This window comes from Catharus ustulatus, chromosome 2 (assembly GCF_009819885.2).
Source record: "Catharus ustulatus isolate bCatUst1 chromosome 2, bCatUst1.pri.v2, whole genome shotgun sequence".
NCBI lineage: Eukaryota > Metazoa > Chordata > Aves > Passeriformes > Turdidae > Catharus > Catharus ustulatus.
Window position 1 is genome coordinate 92,797,121 of NC_046222.1, and position 25,072 is coordinate 92,822,192.

Genomic DNA, 25,072 nt, shown 5'->3' on the forward strand with positions numbered 1-25,072 from the left:
AAACTATGTAGAAAGAAAAACAAATAGTTGCTCTTTTAAAAGGGCATTTTCTCAATTTGTGTTTGCTTCACAATGAGTAGCTACATATTTTTGCAAGTCAGTTTTGGGCCAATAGCTCAAGGACTCATCTCCCCAAAATTTGCAAGAGCTGATTTCCATTGTTAATATAATCTACCTTTTGATCCCTGAACAGCAATAAAATCCATTACAAGGACATATTTACAATACACTGCAGATACTAACTCAGACTTTGGAAAGAATTGAGTTGTAGCATTAACACAGGTTTCTTTACCCATTTGACCAGGCACCTCACCCTTGTTAATTAGCATCTTCTCATCTAGATTATGGTATCACTTGTTTCATCAGTGTAGGTTTACCTGACATTATGCAGGGACAAAGGATCAGGAGCAAAATCTTACATGCTTACATAGTTGATAGTTTGATAGTTTGCCTGAAGGTCTGTGTCTATACCAGCTTCTCACAATGAAAAGTGCTAGCTGTGACTGCTCTGGGAAATTCTGCTCTAAAATTTGGCATCACCTACAACCATGCTTGTGCAGATCATTGTGGTTTGATAATCTGCAGCTTGGAGAGCATCCCTTATGAGATTATTACTTGGGATGCAGATTCATTAGAGGTGTCTGATGCACATTGCCCTACCTAGATTTTATCATGTCTGATGGCAGAAAAAACAGGTGATGTTTATGAGGTCCTGTTTCTGTATATTTGGGTAACATCATACTTGAAGAATGTAAGGAAAGCTGTATCTCAGCCAAATGTGATACCAGACTCACTGTTCCAAAATCAGAATGATCAACAAAAGAGCAAAGTAAAACAAAGTACTAATATCAGAGTTCCTTTTTAGTACCCTCTGCCTTTATTACCTCTAATTATACTGTGGTAGTTGAATCTGGAATATGAAATTAGTGAGCTGTGGTGTTGATCATGGCTGTTTCCCTACCAGTTTGTTTTTATAGACTTGAGCCACTCAAACAGATGTATAGTCGCTTATTTTCAGAACTGGAAAAGCATGAAGGTCTTAAAAATTAATATTTGAAATATTTCCTGGCAAATGAGTTTGATTTTTAAACTACCTTTCTGACATGAGCAGATTGGTGCTTCACTATTGCCAGTTCATTCAAGGTCATTTTCTTGGCTTTTCACACAATGCATCTTAAGTAACACTGAAGTCAACTCTAATCTTCAGTTTTCAGCACATAGCTGTTTCTCTTTAGAGACCACAGGTGATAAACTAATCATGTCGTTTGCTCATATATAATACAGTAATTAAAATCTACTCATCTTCTTGCCATTACAGTGGGAAGGAACTGTTCAGTTTGATTTTATTTTTTGCTGTTAAATCCTCATGTGAAGAGTGATTGGAGTGCTTTGTTACAGAGTAGGAGGATGATTTCCCCTTCTTGACGAGCTGCTGGACATGCTGTGGGGAAGAGAAGTACCCAAAAAACTGCACTGTGGCAAGCAAAGGAGTTGCACTAAGATGCTGGAAGTGTGTCTTCCTCTAAGGAGAGTGAAAAATTTAGTGAGAACTAGGGAACAGACAGCTGATCCTCAGCCTGCAAGAGCTTTCTTCAATGTTAAGAAAATATTCCTTTCTTTAAAAAATTTTGGTGTTGGTAGAATCAGAGTACTGCTTTAAAGGCTTGACCACTTTGTCTAAACAAGGAATTTGCTGCAAAAATGTTGACTGGTATAGAAGCTTCTGCTTTTCATAGTTACCAAGCAGATAAAATACTCAAGGCCATCTGTAGTGATGTCAGTGAAAGTGTTTGAAGCAGTGGGTTCATAATTCAGGGGGTGCTGGGTAACTCCCTATCAGCAGACACTTTTCTTGGTTGTGGGTTTGCATGTTTGTTTTTATGGTGGGATGTTTGGTGGGGGTGGGGATAGAGATGAGGAAATTTGGAGGGCTTTCACTTACATTTCTCTGGTCTGGTAAGCTTTGTCCTAGCAAAAGAAGAACAGGTGCATAGGTTTACTGTTTAGCTCCTTTGATCAACAGTGTAGCAGTTACAGTAGTTAATGCAAAATGTTAGCTGATGAACCATTTCCTTTTCTGACATCCCCATGTATGCTGGCAAGAGGTGAAAATATTTTCTCATAGGACTCAACCTGGATGTTTGGTTTTGTACAGGTTTTGAAAGGTGATAGAAGTTGTGGTCTTTGTCGCTGGTGAAGTTAGAGGAGTCAAAATGAGATTTTTTTTTTACAGTGAAAGAAGGATCAAAAACAAGTATTTGCTGACAGAGACATGAAATCAGGTGAACTTAGTGAGTAAGGAGTTTCACAGTGGCAGACTTCAGATATATTTTTGTTAGTGATGATATCATTTATTGATGGGTAATCATTTTGTCTTTGAATTAATCACATGGTCCCTAGCATCTGCTTCTTTAGCCTGTATTTCGTGTGTAGGAGGTTCTGTAACCACAATCACTTTGTAAATTGGGCATAGTTTGTTTATTGTCGTTCAATGGCACCCTCAATTTACAACACAGTTACGTTGCTTCATCTGTTGAGATATATTCCATACCCCGCTCTAAGATGAAAAACTATGACTGCAATAGCACATATTCATTTGGTCTCATAAGGTTCATTGAGGATGGCAGAACAGCTGCCTGTTTCTGGTCATCATCACTGCAGGTACTACAGGTAGTAATTCTTAACAGTAGGTTTGGTGTCCTTGCAGTATTTGGAACAAGTGACATGGGAGAAAGTGTTACATGGACTTACACGTAGCCTGAAAGTTAAGAGTTAACTATTTTGAATTCTGTAATTCAAAATGCAGCAATTTTTAATCTGTAAACTGCATGCTTTATTAATGCTTTGGTGCTAATACTAAACATGTATGAGTTAAAAGGTATGAAAACAATTCTGAAGAGACAATATAGTCTGAAAAATAATTGCTGAAACTGGAGCATCTGTTGTCAGCTCAGCTGTTGTAACTAAAAAGAAACTAGACAAGAGCTTGTGTCAAATAAATTTGTTAGCATGTCTTGTGCAGTTGTTTGGCTGTGTGACTTCCATGTTTCAGGGTTCCTAAATTCTAGAATTTATCTTTAGCCTTTATTTTTTTTACTTAAGGAATTAATTCAAATACAATACAGAATTAAAATAGTTGTTGCTGTACGTGTGGGCATACTTAATTCTGTAGAGCATATTATAAATTATAATACCAGAAAAATTCTGGATTCTGGGTAAGACTATGTATAATCTATCATGGAAAAAAAAAGTGCATTTAGACTTTTGTCTAGGGTGTGTTCTGTTTATTTTCAGTTGCTGTGTGTATCCTGTCTTAAGATAATTATTTAGATGTTCTAGTATAGATAGAAAACTTTACTTCTCTTCATTCTGAAGTAAAAATCTGACAATAGAATTTCATGACCATGATGCAACATTAGGTAAACCTTCAGGAAAAGTAAGCAATAAAATAATGGAAAATATGTTAATTAAGTAATTCTTATAGGTCCAAGATACTTAAAAAAAGCATTAAATGCAAAGATCTGTTGTCAGTGTTCATCACACTCCTGTCTGGTGTAATGGGAAAAAAGACCAGTGCTTTATTGTCTAGATTTCTGACACTTTGCAAATACTATCTCTCTCTGTTTTGACAGGCCAGTTGGAATGCCAAAAATGGAAAAAGTTTACCTACATAACCCTAGCTCAGAAGAAACAATTACATTAGTATCAATATCTGCAACAACATCACATTTTCATGCATCATTTTTCCAAAATAGGGTAAGTTTTCTTACTTTCTCAAAATTACCTTTTCTTCCTCCTCAAATCTGAATGGAAGCTTCTCTAAAAGAGTGACTTACTGAAATGATTACATATCTATTAAGATACTGCAGTTCATCTCATATCAAAGCAAATTTGAACTGAGCACAGAAACAAATGACTCCTGACTGCATTGGAAATGTGTATTATAACTGATGGTTTAACAGCAGATCTCCTTTATTGCTGAAGTGAGTACATTTCCTCAGAGCACTTACAGAAACAGACTGTTCCTATACACTTTCTGAGTATTCTAAGTCACGTGAAGTGTTCTAGTGTGCAGTAGTCATTCAAGTGCACTTAGAGCTGTAAGTAATTGTGTTACAGGAACTTGCATGTTCAAAAACATGGGGTCAGCAGGGTTAGCTCCTAACCACAGTGGTGCCACACAGACTCTTCTAGTTTCAATTTTGTCTGCAGGGCCTGTGGCTTAGCAAGAGCCATGTAAGCATGAAAAAATTCAGAAAACCTATCTAATATGCAACCTCTGTTGCATTTATGAAAGTCTTGTAGTAGTTGCATTTCTCCAGTGACCTTCGAATTGTCAGTCTAAAATATTTTTGTGATAAGCTGAACTCTAAATTCAGAATTGAGTGCAAAAATTCAATTAAATACGATCCTGCAGTAGATAATAGTTTTAAATGATTGCTATTTTTATTAGTTCGTTACATATTTCATTTGTTTGAAAGTTCCACTTTTTTCTTTCCAAATCTGCAGTTGACTTTCTAATGTCAGTATTCCACAAAGAACACATGAGGATCTTCTGCAGCACAAAAACTATTGTTCATCTGCATGATGCATTTATTCAGTAAACAATTTTGCTTATCCCTCTACTTGCTTGTTTTTATTTTTTCCAGAAAATTCTTCCAGGAGGGAATACGTCCTTCGATGTAGTTTTCCTGGCAAGAGTAGTGGGAAATGTAGAGAACACTTTATTTATTAACACTTCTAATCATGGGGTATTTACTTATCAGGTAAGAGAATTACATGCTTTCCAGAAAAGTGAAGTGTGAATTAGTCAAAGCAGTGTCTATTATGGGGTACTTAACCATCCAAGGATACTTGCACAATAGTGGTAGGTTGTTGGTTTTGGTTTTTTTTCCCATCAACCAAGTTGAAGAAGTTTCCATCCCTGTTGTTTGTCATAGCACAGTAGAGCAGTACTGTAAGCCAGATCAGTGAAATTACATAGGATTTAAAATCCTCTCAATACTTTTTTTTTTGTTCATTGTAGGGATCTAGCTCATCCTTTAGCTCTTTACTTATCTGATCCAGTGGCCAAGACTATGTTGTTCATTAAGCTGGTGAAAAATTACTCACTGGAGATTCAGAAAGATAATTCAGACAGATGAGAGAGACTGAAAAGTGAAAAAGGAGAGAAATCCTCTTGTTGAAAGAATATAACTCTCACCATGACAGTGTTTTGCAAATAGCAACAAAAATGATTTCACAATATGGATAGTTTCATAATGATGCGATTAAAGGGACATTTCATATTTCATTAACCAGCTGGTTTCTATCTGACGCTATTCCAGAATGTCAGAAAGAGGTGTTTTTTTGATTGCCTGTTTTTCAGTATACATGTAAGTAAATAATAAATGAGGAATAGCCTTTAGCTGCAAACTAAGCCAGTTTCTTTATTTCAGAGCTTTAGTATGCTACTCGTTTTAAAGGTTCGGTTATAAGTATGCTATAAAACTAATCAAAGAAAGTTCTTGGTGGACTGCTAAGATGGGTGTGCACCTTAGGCTCTGCAACAATTACATACAGCTACTTAAGTTTGTGTTTCTCTTTCTGAACCAGGTGTTTGGCATTGGAGTTCCGAACCCCTATCGATTGCGCCCATTTATTGGGGCACGAGTTCCTGTAAATAGCAGTTTCTCTCCTATAATAAATATCCATAACCCTCACAGTGAACCTTTGCAGGTGAGCACAAGAGAAAAAACATTAAATGCTTGCTTATGGTATTAAACTGAGATTTTGTTTATTTTAGTAGTTCTTAAAATTCTGAACTTTAGAGCTATTTGAGGTAATAACTTTCATATTTTAAGATTTTTTTTCTGCTCAAATGCAAATCAGTTCTAAACATTGTAGATTATAGTTGCAGATCTCTTAATTTTCTAAACTGAGGTTTTCCAGTGAAATTTCAGTTTTTAAAATGGTTGCAATGACTGAAAAATAAAGATTTAAACTTTACTGGTAATTAGGAGGAGTATTGAAACAAACAAACAGATCTTTTAATTCAGTGATGTCTCTTAGCTTCATTCTGTCTTTGCACAGCATAAGGTGTTGTTTCAGTATACCCCAGTATGTAATCTTAGAAAACATACTCATGTTCAGGCAGGATTGATGTCTTTACCTAACCAAATTCTGATTCTGTAAAGTGATTCACAAACGATGAAATGCTCTAGAAAGCACATAAAGTGTTGCAGTAGCAAATGGCTATATCAGCGTTAAAGTGAATTTGTAAGGTATTCCAGCGGTCAAATAGTCACTAATCTTTGCCATTGCACATGATAATACCCGATAAGTAAACAGGATCCCTTTAAGGCTGAGTGCTAACATTTTCCTGTTATCCACCTCAGGTGGTAGAAATGTATTCCAGTGGAGGTGATCTCCATTTAGAGCTTCCAACAGGTCAGCAGGGAGGTACAAGAAAGCTGTGGGTGAGTAGTCATGTCTTGCAGCACTCACTGTACTTGTTTGGGAGGTTTTATTTTGATAGGAGCTTAGGTTTTGGGGTTTTTTTTGCTAACTTTGTGTCTTGTCATGTAATGGTTTAAAATACTCCATAAAAATGTGAACACTAACAGGGTCTGTTAATGTTATGGTAGTAGGAGTTGAATGAAAAATTTAATTAAGATAAGCCATATGTATTGAGCTGTGCTGTTTTGAATGTGAAGAAAAAAATTATTCCCATTAGAATAAATTGCACCTAGCTGAGCTTTTGGTGCTGGAGGCCTGTGAGCTGGATTTAACCCACAGAAAAAGGTTTTTTTGTTTGGTTTGTTGGTTAGGGTTTTTTTATTTGTCTTGGCTTTTTTGGTGGTTCTGGGATTTTTTAACTTAGACCTTCCTGCAAATTACTATGAATGTGCACATGGATTGAAAATTAAGCTGAACAAACTTAGGGAAGAAAAATCAATTGCGGACCACTAAATAAAACAGCAGCATGTGTAGCTAAAGTAAATTTCTAGATCATGACTTGAGAGTGGCTGGAAACTGTACTGGAAAATATTCCTACATGCATTCCCTGCAGCTACTCCCTACTCGTCATGTTTGCTGCTAGAGGCAAGGTAGTAGAATGGATGGACTTGTGATCTGACTCATTAAATCTGGTTTGAAGTAACACATACTGATATCTTCAGTAAAATAAAATTTAGAAGCATCCTGAAGGTACAGTTCTTGGCTCCATGCTGTATGTCACGCCATTGGTAATGTCCAGCTAGATACATTCAGTTAAAATGATTTGATTTTTTGATTACAGTAATTTCACGAATACAAGCCACACTGACTGTAAGCCACATCGCTGGGTGTTGGCAAACATTTCATTCTTTGTCCATAAATTAGCTGCACCCAATTATAAGCCGCTCTGTCGTTCGCAGGGAGGACCTGCGTGCAACAAAGTTGCCAAATAGTAACAGAATCGCAGGATCGGGGGCGGGGGTTTACTGGCTCGGCTCAGGCCATGAGGGCTCGGGGCGGGGCCAGGTGGCTCAGCTTGGCGCTGCCGCTCGGCGGGGCCACTCGGGCCGGCCACTGCCTCTGGGCTCACTCATCCTGGCCCGGTGCTGCCCTGCAGTGGCAGGGGGGGCACGGAGCTCACCGGCACCCACGGCGGCGGCAGCAGGAGGGGACGGGAATCCGCCGGCACCCATGGTGGCGGCGGCAGGAGGGGATGGGAGCCCGCTGGCACCCATGGCGGCGGTGGCAGGATGGGAAGGAACACCCCCGTTCACACGGCGGCAGGCAGGAGGGGCCCCCTGCCTCCCTCCCGAGCCGCGGGGCAGGCAGCACAGAGCCCCTACCTCCCCCGGGACGCGGGAGAGGAGGGAAGGAGGGAACTCCCCTGTCTCCCTCCCCCTCCTGCACTGCCAGCAGGCATCCCGGCTCCACCCACTGCGCAACAGAGTAACCAATTTGTAACAATCGCATAAACCCGGGTTTTACTGGCCAGTGCTCAGCTCGGCACCTTGGTTTGCTCTTCTGGGATTGGAAGTGTCAGAAAATTATTCACGTATTAGCCACCCCGAATGTAAGCCGCATTTCCGGTGTGGGAGCAAAATTTTAGTCAAAAAGGTGCGGCTTGTAATTGTGAAATTACTGTACTTGTTTCAGGTCTAGGAGAGACTTCAGAATCATTGGGCTCCTAAGTTTGTCTCTTGCTCAAGTGTATCATTACAGTAACGTGACAGTTTTATTTGTTTTAAGAAGGTATTTCCAAGTGAGTTACAAAGGACAATTACAATACTTAATTCTTGTCTTTTCTGGAGAAGGTCCATTAGAATAGCAGTATTTTAGTTTTAGGTGCAAAAGTTGCAAGGAAGTAAGTATTAACACAAATCACAACATTTTTAAAAATGCAGTGGAAACAGATGCTAAGGATTAGATGTTCACACGAAAATGGATTTTAAAACAAAAATGTACTAATGTTTTGACACTGCTTCAGTCAAATTGCATTGCCTCTAAAGATAGCCCCTTCCTAGTTGTCAGGAGAACTCAAGGGGGATGTTTTTCAGACCATGAAGCTTTTCAGCTTCTCTTGGCCAGGTTGGCAGTTAAAGCAAGGATGACTCACATGTGAAAGCTTCCAGTGTCTGGCAAGGACTAAGCCTCTTGTTTCCTCTATCCATCCACTGGTATGCATTTTCATATAACCATCGGTATTTCAAAACAATAAGGCAGCTTGAAGAAATCAAGCCAGTAGGAGGAAACAGATACATCATTGTATTGGTTATGTCAAGAGCTGTACTGCAGTTAGAAAAAGCTTCAAAGTAGCAGAAGTTATCTGAGATATGGTCATGATACTTTGACATATGGATATACATAATTGTATAAAATTGTTCTGATGCCAAACGCTTGAATGGTTGGATGGAGCAGTCTACATATGCAGGAGTATTTTTTGATCTGACCAACTCTGGATCCCTAGTTACACAGATAGAAGAGTCACATCACATCCTTTGATACATTAATGAATGGCTGCATTATGTTGGGTCTGTGAAAACAGAACTTGGAATCTTCTTACTTTGATATTCAACAGTTTTCAAAGAATATATCTGCAGTCATCGTGCCTTAGAAAATTTCCAGTCAAGGTTTTCATCTTCTATTTAAAAACAAAAACCAAACAAGTAAACAAAAGTCCAATCCTCAGACCTTCTATAAAGTGATGAGGAAGGCAATCCAATGATAGTATTTCAGCTATAGTGCTGAAGTTAGTCTTGTGCTGCAGCTGTGTCCAGAACTTACAGAAAAAGATGTCTTTCAAACCCTGAATGCTGATTAGAACTGATAGAATAGGCATGGTACAGAAACTAAAATTCATTTTTACTTTCTCCTGTAAATTAGATGGTAACTAATAAACGTGGAGCTCCACAAGCTTCTGACTGTATGGAGTTATGCACAGTTTTAGTTTGTGTTTAGCACTGAAACTGTATGGCTTGTCTCTGCTTTGGCAAAAAAACACTTAGAATGTGCAAAGTCAATATTTGATAATACTATCAACATTTTTTCTGAATATCTTTTGTTTGTTGCCAGATTCTGCTAATTTAGTCTACTGTGTTTTTACCAAAAATTGAATACATAAAGCTTAGAATCATAGAATCGTTAGCTTAATCAAATGGGATGTGAACGTTCTCTTGCATATACCTAATTTTCATCAGTCTCATATTAAATGATTACAACTATTCTTTATAAATTTAATGGTAATTTTAGTTGTATGAAGGGTACCTCTTCCTGCTGTTGTTGCTTTTTCTCTTAACACAATTATATTTCTAATATAATTATTTGGTGTGGCAGCTTTTTTTTAAATTACTGTGCTCTCATTGATGTTCTTTGATTATTTATCAGGAAATACCTCCGTATGAAACAAAAGGAGTGATGAGAGCCAGCTTTTCTTCAAGAGAAGCAGATAATCATACAGCCTTCATTAGAATAAAAACAAATGCCTCAGACAACACAGAAGTTATTATTCTGCCTGTTGAAGTAGAAGTTACAACAGGTTTGTGAAAGAGTGGTTGGGGTTTGGTTTATTTTTGGGTTTGTTTTGTATTTTGGTTGGGGTTTTTTTCAGTTATTCAGATTCATTAACTCTTAGTATAATAAGAAAATTGTAACTTTTTTTTTTTTTTTTTTTACAGCACCAGGAATCTATTCATCAACAGAAATGCTAGATTTTGGTACTCTACGAACACAAGGTAAAGAATTCTTCCCTTCTCAAAGTATTTATCAGGAAGAGGGTGGGGAGAGGAAAGCCCAGTTACCTTTGTACTGTTCAGGGTTGCTTGTGGAATGATGCTTTTGAAAAGACAGATAACAACAGCGGGTTACAATAGTGCACAGATGCAGGAGTACTTCTGGTGGGTAGAAGCAAGGAGTAGTTTGAACACCAGGTTGTAAATCCAGGAGTAAGGTTAATGTTACACAGTTGCACATGGCTTAGTCTGAAAAGCATTTTGGTTCAATTCTTTTGTGAACTTGTGAAAACTGCTTCACTTCTGGGCAAGTCAAAAATTTTCAGACACGGGGAAAAGTGAAGGTGTACAAACTTGATCAAATATTTTATGAAAGGATCTAATTTAATTGCCTCTAATACATTTGGGCTTAACATTTTATGCTTACATTAATATTGTTTAGTGATAAAAGGTATATATCAGAAAGTAGTAAAATATTTTTGAAACTGTAAGAGGGATTTATTGCTGATGAAAAACAGTACATGTCTTTTATTCAACTAAGAAAAGCTTCTGAAGAACTTTTCCACGCTACTTCCTTAACATGTAAAGATTTTCAAGTAAGAGTAATTTCATTTGAATATGGTACATCTGACAAAGTCATTGATTGTAGTATTTTTAGCCTGTTCACTTCTTAGTGTGTTAGAAACATGAGTGGTAAGCTGAAGCATGTAATACCTACTGATACACAAAAATGCAGTTTGTGTCAGATTCTTGGGATTAGCTATTTTGACTGACTGTTCTGTCATATTAGTATAACTTTTTAACACTGAGTAGTAGAGGTACATAAGAAACAAGCAAGTGTAAATAACTTTGTATAGGATTCACATGTTAAAATAGCCTAATAGACAGGTGTGTTTTTTATTCTTTTAACAGATCTGCCAAAAATTTTAAATCTGCATTTATTAAATTCAGGAACAAAAGATGTGCCAATTACAGTAAGTTTAATTTCTTTTCAATTTGAAACTTTCTACTTGGGTTTACTTTTTCTCAAAGATTGATCATTCACAGGTTCACCATGTAGTGTTCAGAATTAGAAGCCTAGGTGATGTGTGAATGAAAGCATAGCTTAATACCAGAGCAAATAATTTTTATGCATAGTAAAATTAATTTGCATGATTGCCTTCTTTGGATGCTCTGAATAGCATTTTTAGGCTGTATCTCTAATATCTGAACCTTTGGAAACTTTTATACTTGAGAACAGGTAATTCACGTTCAGTGAGTGAGTCTGTAAGATTCTTTGTCCTCATCATACATACATCATATTTACACATCAGTGTATAAAGTGGTTCCTCAACATAATTTTTTAAAATATGCAAAGAGTCACTTTCAAGAGCCATCTGTAAAATTACCCTTTTTTTTGAGCTTATCTGCTTTACTACTTGAAATAACTCAAAAGAACTCAAACACTTTAGGGCCCTTTGCAGTAAAGACCACTGGAACTGAATGTGAAGTGCAACCAACTTCAGGATTCTAGCATTTGGATTTTCTATTTTCTGTTTTTATTTCAGAATTTTGGCACTAGTCTGGTAGTCCGCCTTTGTTCATTCATACCTTTTTCCTGTGTGATTTTTCTCATTGCCCACTATTTTTCTCACTTCTTCCTTCTCCCCTTCCTGTTGTCCTTCTTTCCAAATTTAGTTGTGTAGCTAGCTATACCTTGTCCCAGTGCACTTTAAAAAGTGTTGAAGTGTTGAAAAGAAACCAGAGGAGCCAGAAGAATGACTGAAGGATTGGCAGAGGTTCCTTACTGAGATCTTGGAGAGCATTTCTGTGTTTATAAAGTTTGAAGCTGTAACTATGAGAAACAGTTTTAATAGTAGGCATCTAGCAAAATCTATGGATACTGGAAACTGAGGCTGGATGAATTTAAAGTAGAAACAGGAAACATTTTTAGTGATGAAGTTTTCACAGCGACAATAGTCCATTGCAGTGCTTGCTTAGCTGTTTTTCACTAATTATTTTTGAGACAAGAGAACTTACAGTATAGTGCAAAAAGATTTTAATTCATTGAGATTCTGATGCTTCTTGTATTGATGAGGTCAGGCGATCCTATAGGAATCATGGCTTTGTAAGCTATAGCACAACTTCCATAGAGAGTTTTAAAAACCAAAAAACCTGTATATGATTTTTGCATTGGTAAAGTCAATAAATTATTTTTCCAGCTATATTTGCATGTTTGTCTTCTTAGATTTGATAGTTTGCGTGGGTTTTTTGGTTGTTTGGGTTTTTTTTAAGTATGTAATATACTTGCTGAGTACAATGCAAATAACCATATTTTCAGACTATCAGTATCACTTCTAATACCTGGTAGTGTAGTGCCTAATTCATACTCCATTTAAAAAAAGACCCAAACCTATCAATTTTTTTTTAAATCTGTGTTCTTCAGACTATGGGCTATAAACCATAAATACCGATCTAATGGAAGGCTGTCACTTGATAACCATTATTAACTTTTCCAGATCATTTTTTTTACTGTGTGTCCAAGCAGTTGTATTTTTAATGACATTTTTTAAAGCCTTTGGAAGTCACTTCTGCAAGGAAAAAGCTACAACACAGTTCGGACATGATGTGTTTTTCAGTGTACCACATGGCACATCAAGTCAATTGTACTTTTAATTAAGGGACGGTTTTTTGGAAGTTTGTAACCTTTCTAGTTTTTGAAGCACTGTGTAAATTTCTGCTGCTGTGCCAATTAACAAATTTCAAAGTGGAAAGCAAGAGTTAAGAGTTTTTAGAAAGAACTTGGTGAATAGCTTACTTCTAGGAAAGCTTGAGAAATAGACTTCTGACCCTTTAGAGCTAGGGTTTAAAAGTAGTGAGACAGAGCTGTGTGACAAATTTCATCTTAATGTCAGAAGAAAAGGCCAAGGCTATATTTAGCATATGTTTAAGCTGGAGGAACTAAATATCTTCAGGTCATCAGTGTGCGAGAGACCACTAATAGTGTTGCCAGACTTGTAGTTGTTCTGCCTTCAAGTATTTAGTCATGCTGTGGTCCAACAAACTGATTGAGGAAAATAAGAGCAAGTAATTTTCTTTTTCGAGTTTTAAAACTCCTTATAGTATCTCCCTCATTTTGTAGGGTTTGTTCCATCGTTAGGGAGTATAACGCTCATTTCATGACTGGATAAACTAGTCACACTGCAGCAATTAAGCTGCTCTGTCAAAAATCTGGTAAACGTAGATGGTTGAACATTTCTTTTTATCCCTTTTCTATAACAAAAATTTTGTGCTTCCTTAAGGCAATTTAAGCCTGTTGGACTGCTAAAAGCAAAGGGGCATTTCAAAACTTGAGGTCCTGATGCATGAAGAACCAGGAAGTTCAGGACAGCATTAGTGAAGCTGAATTGTAATCAGTTTGAAAACAAAAGTGTTTGTAGAAGAAAGTACTAAGTTCTGTCCCAGCTTTAGAATAGGGGTTAATTTCTCTTAGCAACCTGCAAGAAGTAATTTTCTTCTGTGATGTGTTTTCATCTTCACATAGTAGGTGCATACATCTCAAAATTATCAAGGATTACAGTTTAGTTGTAGTTTGTTCCATGTTGTTGATGGTTCTTTATGGAGAAAGCAAACTTTAATAAGATAGGTGTTTCTGTGTTTAAACATGAGGCCAAGAAATTGTTGACAGATGTGTCTGTAAAAATAAAACAGAGGTAGTTTTTACACTAATGGAACCAACCTTAATCTGCTACCTGTAGCCACAGGGCTTTTATGGCTGTGCTAGGTAGGCAAGACAAAACTAGGTTCAGGAGCCTTCTGACTGGTAAACAGTATAGATGAACATGTGCCAGTCTTCCAACCCGTACTATAGTTTATTGGAATACATGTAGCCCAAGAGTCCTTAAACCTTCAAAGTCTTTCTCAAGAAGTCCTGCAAAAGCACAGAGTTTTAGCCCCTCTTTGGGTGCTTTAGAAATTTAAGATCTTAATTTTCTGCAGTTATGCTGGATATTAAATGTGTCTTCACAGAGCAGGGTCAGGAATCTTGAGTGGGTCATTCTGTGGGAGAGCCATGTGTTACTGAAGCATATCTATTTAAAATCATCCTTCCTGACAGAAGTTATTGTTAGGAAATTTTCTGAGAAAATTGGTGGTATGTTCTTGATGGAATTTGTTTTGTATGTATTTTCAGGACCTGTCCATATTTGATGATTTTTAATACATATTTCAGGACAGGTTTTACTTGAGCTTTATTTGAAATAGGTTGAAATTTGTGGAAAGTGATGTTGAAAGGATTCTTAAGGATTTTTTTTTCTTAGTTAATTCTGTATTTGCCTTCATAGCATGTAGTCAAGTAACAAATGGGAAATGTGCTTTATATAGTTCAGAAATTTTCAACAAAACAGTATAAATTCCTTCCCTAACTAAATTCAGCAGCATTAGACATTTTGAGTAAATACATGTAGGTTTGTTGCACTTGTGGTTTAAGAGATGCACCTCTGAAACCTGCCATTTTTCTGGTAACAGGCTATCATTTTAAATATTTCTAGTTTGATTTGCTAAATGAAATCAGCATTATTTCAAACCAGTAATTAAAAAAAGCATTTTACATTAAAAGAGCTTCTAAAAATGTTTTTCATCTCTGTCATCTAGAAGTTGTGAACTTTTATCACAGCTTTGATTAAATCTCCTTTAAGAGGGGTTTTTTAAAAAGATGTGTCAAGATTTCACTTTTGTAGTGTGGATCTCATTAGAAGAAAATTGAGATAGTTATTAATTGACTTATGAAGAGAAATACCAAATACCTGCATTCCATGTATGCAGACATGTTGGTGGACAAAGGTCAGTGCCATAAATCCAAAATACAAAACTTCTGGTTGAGTTAACGGAGATTATTCATTAGCTGCAGGAGTGGTGTTGCTTGTTCCCACTAAGGATCACGTGGTCTGCAGAACTTAGTTATATATGCACACTTTTATGGCTTTAATTTACAACCAAGGACAGCTTGACTTGGAAGAACTGTAATTGGTTTGTGCCACTAGCTGTCTGCCTTGCCCCTCTGTGGCTAAGAAAGGCTCAGCTGCTTATTAAGCAGGTGCTAAACCTCTGCAGCCCAGCAGAAGGTAAGGCAGCACTCATTTCAGTTTCCTTAATTCAGCATCCTGTAATTTGCTGTGGCTTAACAGCTGCTATGTGAGCAGCTGAGCTGTTCTTAAAGCAGGAGAAGACAGCTGGGGAGGAAGAATCATGGCAGCCATCCTAATTTTAAGCAAAACAAGAATAAGAGCATTTAAATGCTTCATGCCCAGTTTCTCCATGCAATAGAAAGTTTGCTAGCAGTCTTCATAGAGTCTTCAGATGACATGGAATCCCTTATCCTGCTGCATAGCAATGAGTACCTCTACAAATCAGCTCTGGCTAATAACTGACACAATAACTTTTCCAGTAATGCTCATTTACCTTTTTCCTTTAGTTTAAAACAGATGTGAAGGGTGACCTTGTAAAGTCTTAGTGTAGAAGGAGTGTCTTCACAGATCTACAAAACGTTTCTCTATATACTTAGTTATTTTTTTCTCTGCAGACTTAGCATGGGATTAGAGACAAGGGAGATGTCTGTATTCTCTCTGGTAGTTGCACAAGTCAGTTAACAGCTTTGTTAGTGAGTGCACCAGAAACAAATGGCCTAGCTGTTGTAGCCCTGCAGCCTTAAGAATAAAAATTAAATCTTATTTTAAATAAGGTTTGTTTTCTATTTTATGAATTATGTTTTTTACCATGCTACCACTTAATTCAACATCCCCAGAGAGAACTTGCTGTTACCCACTTTCCTGTGTATTGGCTGAGTAATTTGTAGGACCTGAAAAAAATTCCAAAACCACTTCTAATGTTGCTTTGTTATGGGAAACACAGACCTGTAAGGGCTTGGCCAAAACTACTTGCAGTTTTATCACTGTGAAAGGCACAGGAAGGCTTCACAGCATGTTAAGAATGATAAATTTACAGATACTTCATATTTTGATTGTTTGCAGAGTGTTAGACCTACACCACAGAATGAAGCTATAACAGTACATTTCAAGCCCGTTACGTTAAAGGCCTCTGAAAGTAAATATACCAAAGTTGCAAGCATTAGCTTTGATGGTAAGTGCTGCTCCTCTCTTCACAGAACTTGTCAAGTGCTTCTGAAAACTTAGTGGAGTTTCATTGATTGTTTTCACTCTCTTAACAAAACACTGTTTATAATTTTGAGAAGATAATGGGATTTTCCTACCTGGAAAAGGCTTACAATTCTTCTGAGTTTCAATTATTTCTGAAAGGATTGTCTTTGTTCATGATCAACAAATATCTTAGACTGGTAATTACAGATGAGAAGAGAAGGTATTCTTAAATTTTCCAATAACCATAGCTGTATTCTTGTGTAAAGGCACCGATTATTGAAATGTATTTTTGTTTTAAACAGACATTTGCTTTTGAGAAATCCTAATAAATGAGGTAACATGTACAAGTTGCTCCTGGGGAAATTTCAATTAGACACAAGAAGAAAATTTTTCACAATGAAAACAATCAGCCATTGAAATAATCTCCCCAAGGAGGAGTGGATTCTGCAGTGTTGGACACTTAAGATCAATCTGGCCAGGGTGCTGAGACATCTTATTTAAACTGTACTTCTGCCTTGAAGGGTTGGACCAAATGGTGCTTGAGGTCTCCTTCCGACCTGGTATTCTATGATTTTTCTCCTACATAGTGTGACTTTAAATACTATGTTGACAATTTGTAGAAAGGCATCACTGTTTTTATAGAGGTTTTAATTAATACTAGAATGGTGGTGACTACTCAGATGTTACTGCTTTAAGATGCTAGTTAGTACTGTAAGTCTTTCTGCCTGGATTGCTTAAAAATGGGATCTTATACATGCGATAGTTGTGGTAGACATAATTTTAAAAGTTGCATGGATAAAGAGGAGAGGATTGGTGTTTATTGTCATTTATGGCTCAGCACTTGAAAAATTTAAAAGCTCATGGTTTCTAAAACAAGTGAAGTATGTTTCAGCTTATAAATTCTGAAAGAGATTAATTCTGTCAACCTGAGGTGATAATACATTCAGATTTTGAAGCTAGTGGGAATTGTTATATGAGGACCTACTGGCTAACATATGGTACATCTTAGAAGGAATGGTGGTTCCTGGGGAAAATACCCAGTTAAGCTGCTTAATGTGTTTAAGGAATTGACTTGATGAATTCTTACCAGTGAAGCAACCAGCCCTAAATATTTCCAATTTCAGCTGTCCTAATCATATGCAGGGGCTTTAGGAGCTTAGTGGCTTCTCTTAATTAGTATTTGAATACCTTGGGTTTTTTGGTTTGGGTTTTTTGGGGGTGTTTTTGTTTGGTTGGTTGGTTGGTTTTTGGGGTTTTTTTTCCCCCACTATTGCTACCAAGCTAACATTGCTTGTTCTGTGATCTTGGAGCAGACCTGTGAGCATCACTCTTGGTGCTCCTGAACCTGTAGGGTTCTTAAATGGGATTCTGCTTCTCTTTTTGCAACATTTAGCTTGTCTTTCATTACTTCATTTTTAAGAAGTTGTTACATTTCTGGCCCAAAGTTCCTCTCAACTGGTAGTTCTAAGTGAGGGGCCCAGCTCAGGCTTGTGTTCTGTTAGGGGAGGGTTAGTTTTATTCTATATTCTTAGTGGAGAGTTCAATTCATTTGGAATCCAAATTACGCTCTGGACATGTTCAGGTTATTTCTATGAGAGTAACAATCAGGCTTCCCTATTGTAGAAGAAGCTTACTAAATCAGCCATGTCATCTAACGTGTTAAATGGGAAGAACTCAGAATTGGGATCTCTTGCTTCATAGACTCTACACCATGTCAGTTTGCTTATTGAGATTTCCTTAAGCTATACTTTTTTCCTTCCATGATAATTAATTTCTGGGCTAGGTCTGTGGTTTTATTCTTCCACTCATTCTAGTCTAATTTACTGGATCAATTTTTGTCAGCTTTAACAAGCTTCTTATATTCTTGTGTGTACAGCATCAAAAGCAAAAAGAGCATCACAATCTTCTGGAAAAATAACTGTAAAAGCTAAAGAGAAGAGCTATTCCAAACTTGAAATACCGTATCAAGCAGAAGTGTTGGATGGGTAAGCTTCCAGTAACTGAACATAATTAAAAAACTGAATGCTCCAAATTAGAAGAGAGTATTTCTGTTTTTAAGCAAATGAATGAGGTTGTCTTAGCCATTCATAGGTTGTTTTCAAGGCCTGAGTTAAAATTGATCTTAGTGAGTTGTTTTTCAGAGCAGCTGAAGACTGCAGATGAGACATTTTAAACATGCAGTATTGGAAATATGTCTGCTTTTGCATTTGCTGTTCTATTGTTATATAAAGTAAGGGTAGCGAAAACACTTCTGGTTTTAAGCAAAATTTTGGAAGAACTCTGTTTCCTTGGGTTTTGTTACTTATCTACAAAGTGTGGCTAAGTTGACTTTAAAAACTTTTTTAATGAGGTGCTATTTTATCAACATAACTGGCAGAGTATTTTAAAGGCAAACAAACTAAACGTTACCTGTCAGAATTTTTGTGCTGCACATGATTTGGCTAATGAGAAATACACATGATTTGCAAATCATCTTAATACTTCAACACTTCCTTTTAGTCCTCCTATTATTCTAACTTAGATATTTTCTTATCTTATTTGATTTACTTAGTTATTAATGTCCCTGTAATGCTGATAATACAGTTTCAGCATGCAGTGAGGTATGGACATTTTTTGCTGTTTGAAATAATGAATTCTAGACTTTGTGTAAGGAAAACACTTTGAGGAAAATATTTATTTTCTTTACACTGTTTTCTTTTAATAGCTATTTAGGATTTGATCATGCTGCCACACTCTTTCACATCCGTGACAGTGCTGCCGATTCTGTGGAAAGATTGATCTATCTAACAAACACATTCAGTTTTGCAGTCCTTATACATGATGTTGTGTTACCAGAAGAAGCAAAACCAATGTTTAAAGTAAGTCCCATTTCAGTGAATGCTTTTACCTATTAATAAATGCTTAAATGTGATACACTTTCTTCATTTGTAACCTTGGTCTTCATTGTTCACTGATCTAGGTCCAGAACTTCAGTAAACCAGTTTTAATTCCACCCAATGAATCCAGATACATTTTTACACTTCATTTTATGCCTTCCACATCATCTGCTCACGTGGATAACAATATACTACTTATCACCAATGCTTCTAAATTTCACCTACCTGTCCGGGCATACACAGGATTTCTAGATGTAAGTATTTTCCTTTTTTTTTTTTTTTTTTGGCAACTTCTGTCTAATTAGAGGTAGACTTCACAGGACTCTTTAATTCTTTTTTCTACTTTGATGTCTGCTGAAAAAAACTTTTTTGTTCCCTTTAAATCTTTAGTTTTATATAGGAAATTTATTAATGTAGAATTTTGAGATTGTTATGGTAGCATTGTATTGAAGTTATTAATGATTTTTTTAATGAGCTTAGCGTTTGAGCACACTTTATATTTTACTTATGCTAAAGTACTTTTATCAATCTTTCTAGTACTTTGTAGTGTCTCCAAAAGCAGAGGAGCGGTTTATAGATTTTGGCATATTGAGTGCAACAGAAGCTACCAGCATTTTATTTGCAGTCATCAACAGCAATCCAATAGAGGTGAGGATGCATTTATTTTTAGTTTATCTTTTAAAAAAATTATATCAGTATTGTTACTGAAAACCGTACCTTTTGTTCTTTTTAAGCTGGCTATAAAAAGTTGGCATATTATAGGGGATGGTTTGGCTGTAGAACTTCTAACAACTGAAAAGGGAAACAGAACAACAATAATTGCAAACCACCACGAACTGCAAAATGCTACTGCATCTGATCAGTCTTCAGTAAGTAAACCTTTGAATCTATCATTTACAGCTAGATATAGAGGGGAGAAAAGAGACAAACCTCTGCAACTTCTTTCAGTTTCATTTTAGCAGAGGGAGAGATAAGAATTCTTAATTTTTGTCTGAACTTGAGTATGATGAAGCATATAGGCTTCCTAAATTTATTTTAAGGAGTAGCTTTGTATTCAAATTGCTGTTTCCGAACTTTACTGTTTCCAAATCTGACCAATCTTGATACCCTCAGGTGATGCTCATCATTAATCTGGGATGAGTGGAAATTTATCGCCACAAGGAGTAGAAATTTTTTGTCTTAGTCATATGCAAACTCTTTGTTTATCACTGATAGTGGTTTTAAATGGATTTTGAGTCTGGTTTTAGTGAAATTTCTTTTTGTTTAATGGAATATATTGGTGACTTTTTCTACCATTTGCAGGTGATCCTCGCATCAGGCTATTATGCAGTATTCAGAGTAAATCTAATAGCAAAGGAACTTGAAGGAATTCATGATGGAGCTGTACAAATCACAACAGATTATGAGGTATATTTATTATATAATAAATGGTGTTGCCCTAAAGATCTGTTTAGTCTTTAGGTGTTGTATTAGTGGACAGACTATAGCATGAGGGAGAAGTTTGAGGTTGGAAGGGAACTCCAGAGATAGGTTATCTTCACAAGTTAACCCTGCATCATACATACTACTTATGCTTTTATTATGATTTTAATCTGGTTTTCAGAAATATCCATTTAAATCTGATCTAATGCTTTGCAGTGTGGTTTCTTCAGTGACATGACACATCCTCAAAGCATCAGTGCATTGATCTTGGAGCATATCATGCACTGACAATGTGCTTCTCCATAAGTTATCGGTTACTGAAACTGTGCCATAATATCAGCGGTTTTTGTCAAAACACAGTGTGAAAGGTGTTTTAGAGGGTCATAGAATCATTATCATACTGCAGTTTGCTGGCAGTTAATGAAGCAGAATCCTTGTGCTTATAATTATGGGAGGGAACAATTGATTGCCTCAACTTCATGTGCCAAAGTTTTTGTGGGAGGCAGTTTAATGAATAATGCAATCTGTATGTGATGTATGAAAAAAACACCAAATGTGACTGTGCTTATGAAATCAGGAAATTATATCACTGATTGTGTGGTTCTGATGGTGCTGCAGAAAATGGGAAATTCCCAATTTCTGCCAGTTATCAGAGATTTAAAGCTTTTTTTTTGGTATGCCCATATATTTATGTGACCCTTCTGTTACAGATTCTGAAGCATTTTATTTTCTTGCTTGTTATAAGTTACTCTACTTGTATTGGTATTTGAATCTCATTGCCATTCCTTCCATGCTACTTTTTTTATGTGTGTCTCAAGGTATTACAATAACACAGTGTTTCAATAAGTTGGGTGTATCTTCTTCCCTCATTTACTTTAAGAATATTATGATGGGTGGAAATTGTAAATCATGTCTCCATGTTTTAAATGTCTATATAATCCTAGACTACATTAATTGTAGAATTTCAGGGTTTTGTTTTCCTATGCAATTTAAAAGCGGAAGAGGTATTTAAAGACTGGAAATTTAAGGGAGTTTTTCTAAATTTTTCTTGGTTTTTTTTTTTTTTTGTTTGTTTGTTTTAAATTTTTATTTTATTTTTATTTTGTCCAGATTTTGACTATACCAGTGAAGGCTGTGATTGCTGTAGGCTCACTGACCTGCTCCCCAAAACATGTTTTTCTTCCACCTTCTTTTCCGGTAAGAGAGTTGGGGAAGATTAAATGTTTACTTGCTTTGTTTCTTCTTTATATGCCCTTTTCAAGGGAGACCACTGTCCTGAATTCTGTGTTGTTGAAGAGATTGTGCTACTCAGCTGTTACAATCAGTTTGTCATTATTTTGGGGGTTGTTTGAGATTTTTCTACCATGTGTTCCAAACATGAGTTGTCCCTACATCTCATCAGCAGCCCACTTGAATGGCATCTTGAGAGAGCTCCTGTAAAAGGATAGACCTCATCAGAGCGAGATAGGTCAGTCAGCAGGACTTCAGTGAATGTTTGCCGCAGTTGCCATATAGTCCATCTTTCTTCTGATCTCCTGTGTCACAAATTCTTAAGTCTTTTGCTACTCTTGAACTCAAACAGTCATGCCTACAGTTGCAAAGATCACTACTTGTTTTTTATCTTTAAGGTGTTGGGTTTTTTGGTGTTTTTACTATATAGCCTCACCATTATATGGATACTAATTACACTGAGTGCCACATTTAGAACTTCATTATGAGCTGCTTCATAAGCTTTTGATAAGTTAAAATAGCATAGAGATCCACTTCCCTTTCATTCACTGGAGATTAAGTAGTTTCTGCATTTTCTATCTGAATCTATAGAATTATTATTATTATTACCATTATGAAGAAGAATTCCTATGAAGAATCTCCCTTTCGAATGCCACATTATAATATTTTGTTCCATGTTGGACCATAAAGTATGATTTTTTAATCTCCTTTGAGTTTGTACTAGCTGAAATGGCTAAAGAACTTATCAGTATTCCCTAGTAATAAGCCCACAGTCTTGTCAGCTTAATTTTTGGAGGGCCTTTGTTTGTTTGTTGTTTGTGTATTTTTTGTTTTGGTTTTGCAATTATTAGGGAGTTTTGTTTATTTCCTTTATTTTGTTTTGGCAGATACTACTTCTTATAATAACAGCTGTGTTTCTCAGGTGTAGCTTCCTTGCTATCCTTATTCTTTGTCTTCCCTAGATTACAGTAAATTCACGAATACAAGCCGCACTGAGTATAAGCCGCATCTCTGGGTGTTGGCAAATATTTCGTTTTTTGTCCATAAATAAGCCGCACCTCAATATAAGCCGCTCTGTCATTCGCAGCGAGGACCCGCGTGCAACAAAGTTGCCAAATAGTAAGAGAACGGCGGCAGGGCGGGGTTTACTGGCTCAGCTAAGGCTGTGCAGGCTCGGCCCGCTAGGGGCTGCTGACGGGGCCAGGAAGCCCAGCCCGGCGCTGCCGCTTGGCGGGGCCACTGGGCTCGGTCACCACGGCCCGGCGCTGCCCTGTGGTGGCAGGCAGGGACGGAACCCCCCGCCGCCTCCCAGAGCCGCAGCAGTGGCGGCCCGGGTCCCCCGCCGCCTCCCAGAGCCGCAGCAGGGGCGGCCCGGGTCCCCCCTCTCCTCCCCGGGCCGTGGCAATGGCGGCGCGGGGCCCCCCCGTCTCTCCCCTGGGCTGTGGCAGAGGAGGAAAGAGAGCTCTCCCGCCTCTCTCCCCGCCCCCCGTGCTGCCTGCAGGCAGCCAGGCTCCACCCGCGGTGCAACAGAGTAGCAATTTGTAACAATCGCAAAATACCGACTTTGCAGCAACTCGGCTTGACACTCTGGCTGGCTCTTCTGAGGTTGTAAATGTCAGAAAATTATTCACATATTAGCCGCTCCTGAATATTGGCCGCATTTCCGGTTTAGGAGCAAAATCTTAGTCAAATTGGTGTGGCTTGTATTCGTGAAATTACTGTACTGTGATTGTTACTGCCTTCAAGCTTTTTCTAGTAATGTTTTCAGAAAATTATTCATTTAGTGGATCTTTGGCCTCCTGGCATTTTGTTCGGGAGTATAGATTCAAATATAATTATCACCTTTGACAAGATGATAGACTATTTACTGTGTTTAAGCCCCAAGCTTTTCAGAGCAGTCAGCTTCACTTACTACTTCCATTAGTTGATCACTTACCTCTTTTTATATTTGAAAACATTAACAGCAGACTTCCTTTTACTTTTTCTTGGATTCATTTCCAACTAAACTTACGCTCACTGAATTCATGCTGCTCTTGCATTTAGTTGTTCTGTAATGCCTCTACTACTTATGAAAATAAGCCTAAAATAGCATCAGTTCTTTTTGTTTCAGTGTTTGGTAGAGAAACTTGACAGCTACACCATCCAGGAATAACTAGGTGCTACTATTTTAGTAACACATGCTTCTCAGTTTATACTTAGGATGTAATTCTCCTGCAGCTGCCTAGTTCCCAGAGCTGTCTGTTTATAATTTTAGTGTATTTGTACCTAAGTGTGATTTCTGGCATTCTGTGGAAGGTTGTCAGCAGTACACTGACAGTGTATGCAGGCCTTGTAAAGGTCAGTGTCTTGATTTAAACAAATCTTAGCTGTGTTGACTTCTGCTTCATAGTGTCATTTTTATCTCACAGTGCCACTTCTCAACTCTTCCTCATCAAAACTCTTATTTGAGCCCCTCTATGCTAAATGGCATTGTTCTATTTTTCTTGTTACTGCTGAACAATTTTTTCCCTTGTCTGTTGTTTCATATCTAAATTCTATGTAAAGAGCTTAGTAAAATACCATTTTTTTGTTCTAGACACTTTTAACAAATCTCAATCTTGTCCTGTTGATGACAGTTTATTGCTCATAGGAGTCCACAGATGAAGCTCAGACATACCTCCTAATTCAGTTTAACGGGACTGTACCATTAAGGATTTATTCTTGTAGTTTCTTTCCCTCTGCAATTACTACTGTTGAGACTGCTGCAGTATGTGACTGTTTCCTTAGTCACATTTTGAAACCTGCAAAAGACCTCTCCAATGTCTCCACTTAAACGTAGAGATTTTTTTTTAAGTCCAAAGTACGGATTTAAAGGGAACAAGAAAAAAACATGTTTACTAAAAGATAGTCTTGGGTATTTATATTTGCTCATTCTGATTCTTTTGTTTCACATAAATTTGAAGTCTCCCCATCAGTCCTGAGTTGCACTTTTTTTCTGCTTTTATTTCTGTTGTTTCCTCTGATATGTATCAGGATTGAGTGTTGAGGTAAAGCATAAAACATGACCACAGAATCATTGATGTACAACTGAGCCAGGGGTAGAACTTGAGCATTGTAAGGATTTTGATCATGACAGTTAAGCTACATTTGCTGTTCTTAAAAGGTAAAATAATGCTTGACTCAAAAAGGGAGGCAAGGTGTAAAGGTGTGGGAGAAAAATTTATTTTTT

General features: G+C 37.1%; 1 protein-coding gene across 1 annotated transcript in view; it reads left to right on the plus strand.

The window, feature by feature from the left end:
* TMEM131 (transmembrane protein 131) overlaps window positions 1–22,552 on the plus strand; it is a 66,639-nt gene extending 44,087 nt beyond the window's left edge. The window contains exons 5-20 of the mRNA XM_033051727.1: window positions 3,633–3,756; window positions 4,650–4,766; window positions 5,596–5,718; window positions 6,378–6,458; window positions 9,859–10,009; window positions 10,149–10,205; window positions 11,115–11,176; window positions 16,211–16,319; window positions 18,213–18,321; window positions 19,041–19,194; window positions 19,296–19,466; window positions 19,750–19,860; window positions 19,947–20,081; window positions 20,515–20,619; window positions 21,745–21,839; window positions 22,456–22,552. Of these exons, the coding sequence (XP_032907618.1) occupies window positions 3,633–3,756; window positions 4,650–4,766; window positions 5,596–5,718; window positions 6,378–6,458; window positions 9,859–10,009; window positions 10,149–10,205; window positions 11,115–11,176; window positions 16,211–16,319; window positions 18,213–18,321; window positions 19,041–19,194; window positions 19,296–19,466; window positions 19,750–19,860; window positions 19,947–20,081; window positions 20,515–20,619; window positions 21,745–21,839; window positions 22,456–22,552 (1,801 nt within the window). The remainder of the gene's footprint in view (window positions 1–3,632; window positions 3,757–4,649; window positions 4,767–5,595; window positions 5,719–6,377; window positions 6,459–9,858; window positions 10,010–10,148; window positions 10,206–11,114; window positions 11,177–16,210; window positions 16,320–18,212; window positions 18,322–19,040; window positions 19,195–19,295; window positions 19,467–19,749; window positions 19,861–19,946; window positions 20,082–20,514; window positions 20,620–21,744; window positions 21,840–22,455) is intronic.
* Window positions 22,553–25,072: the final 2,520 nt, after the last annotated feature.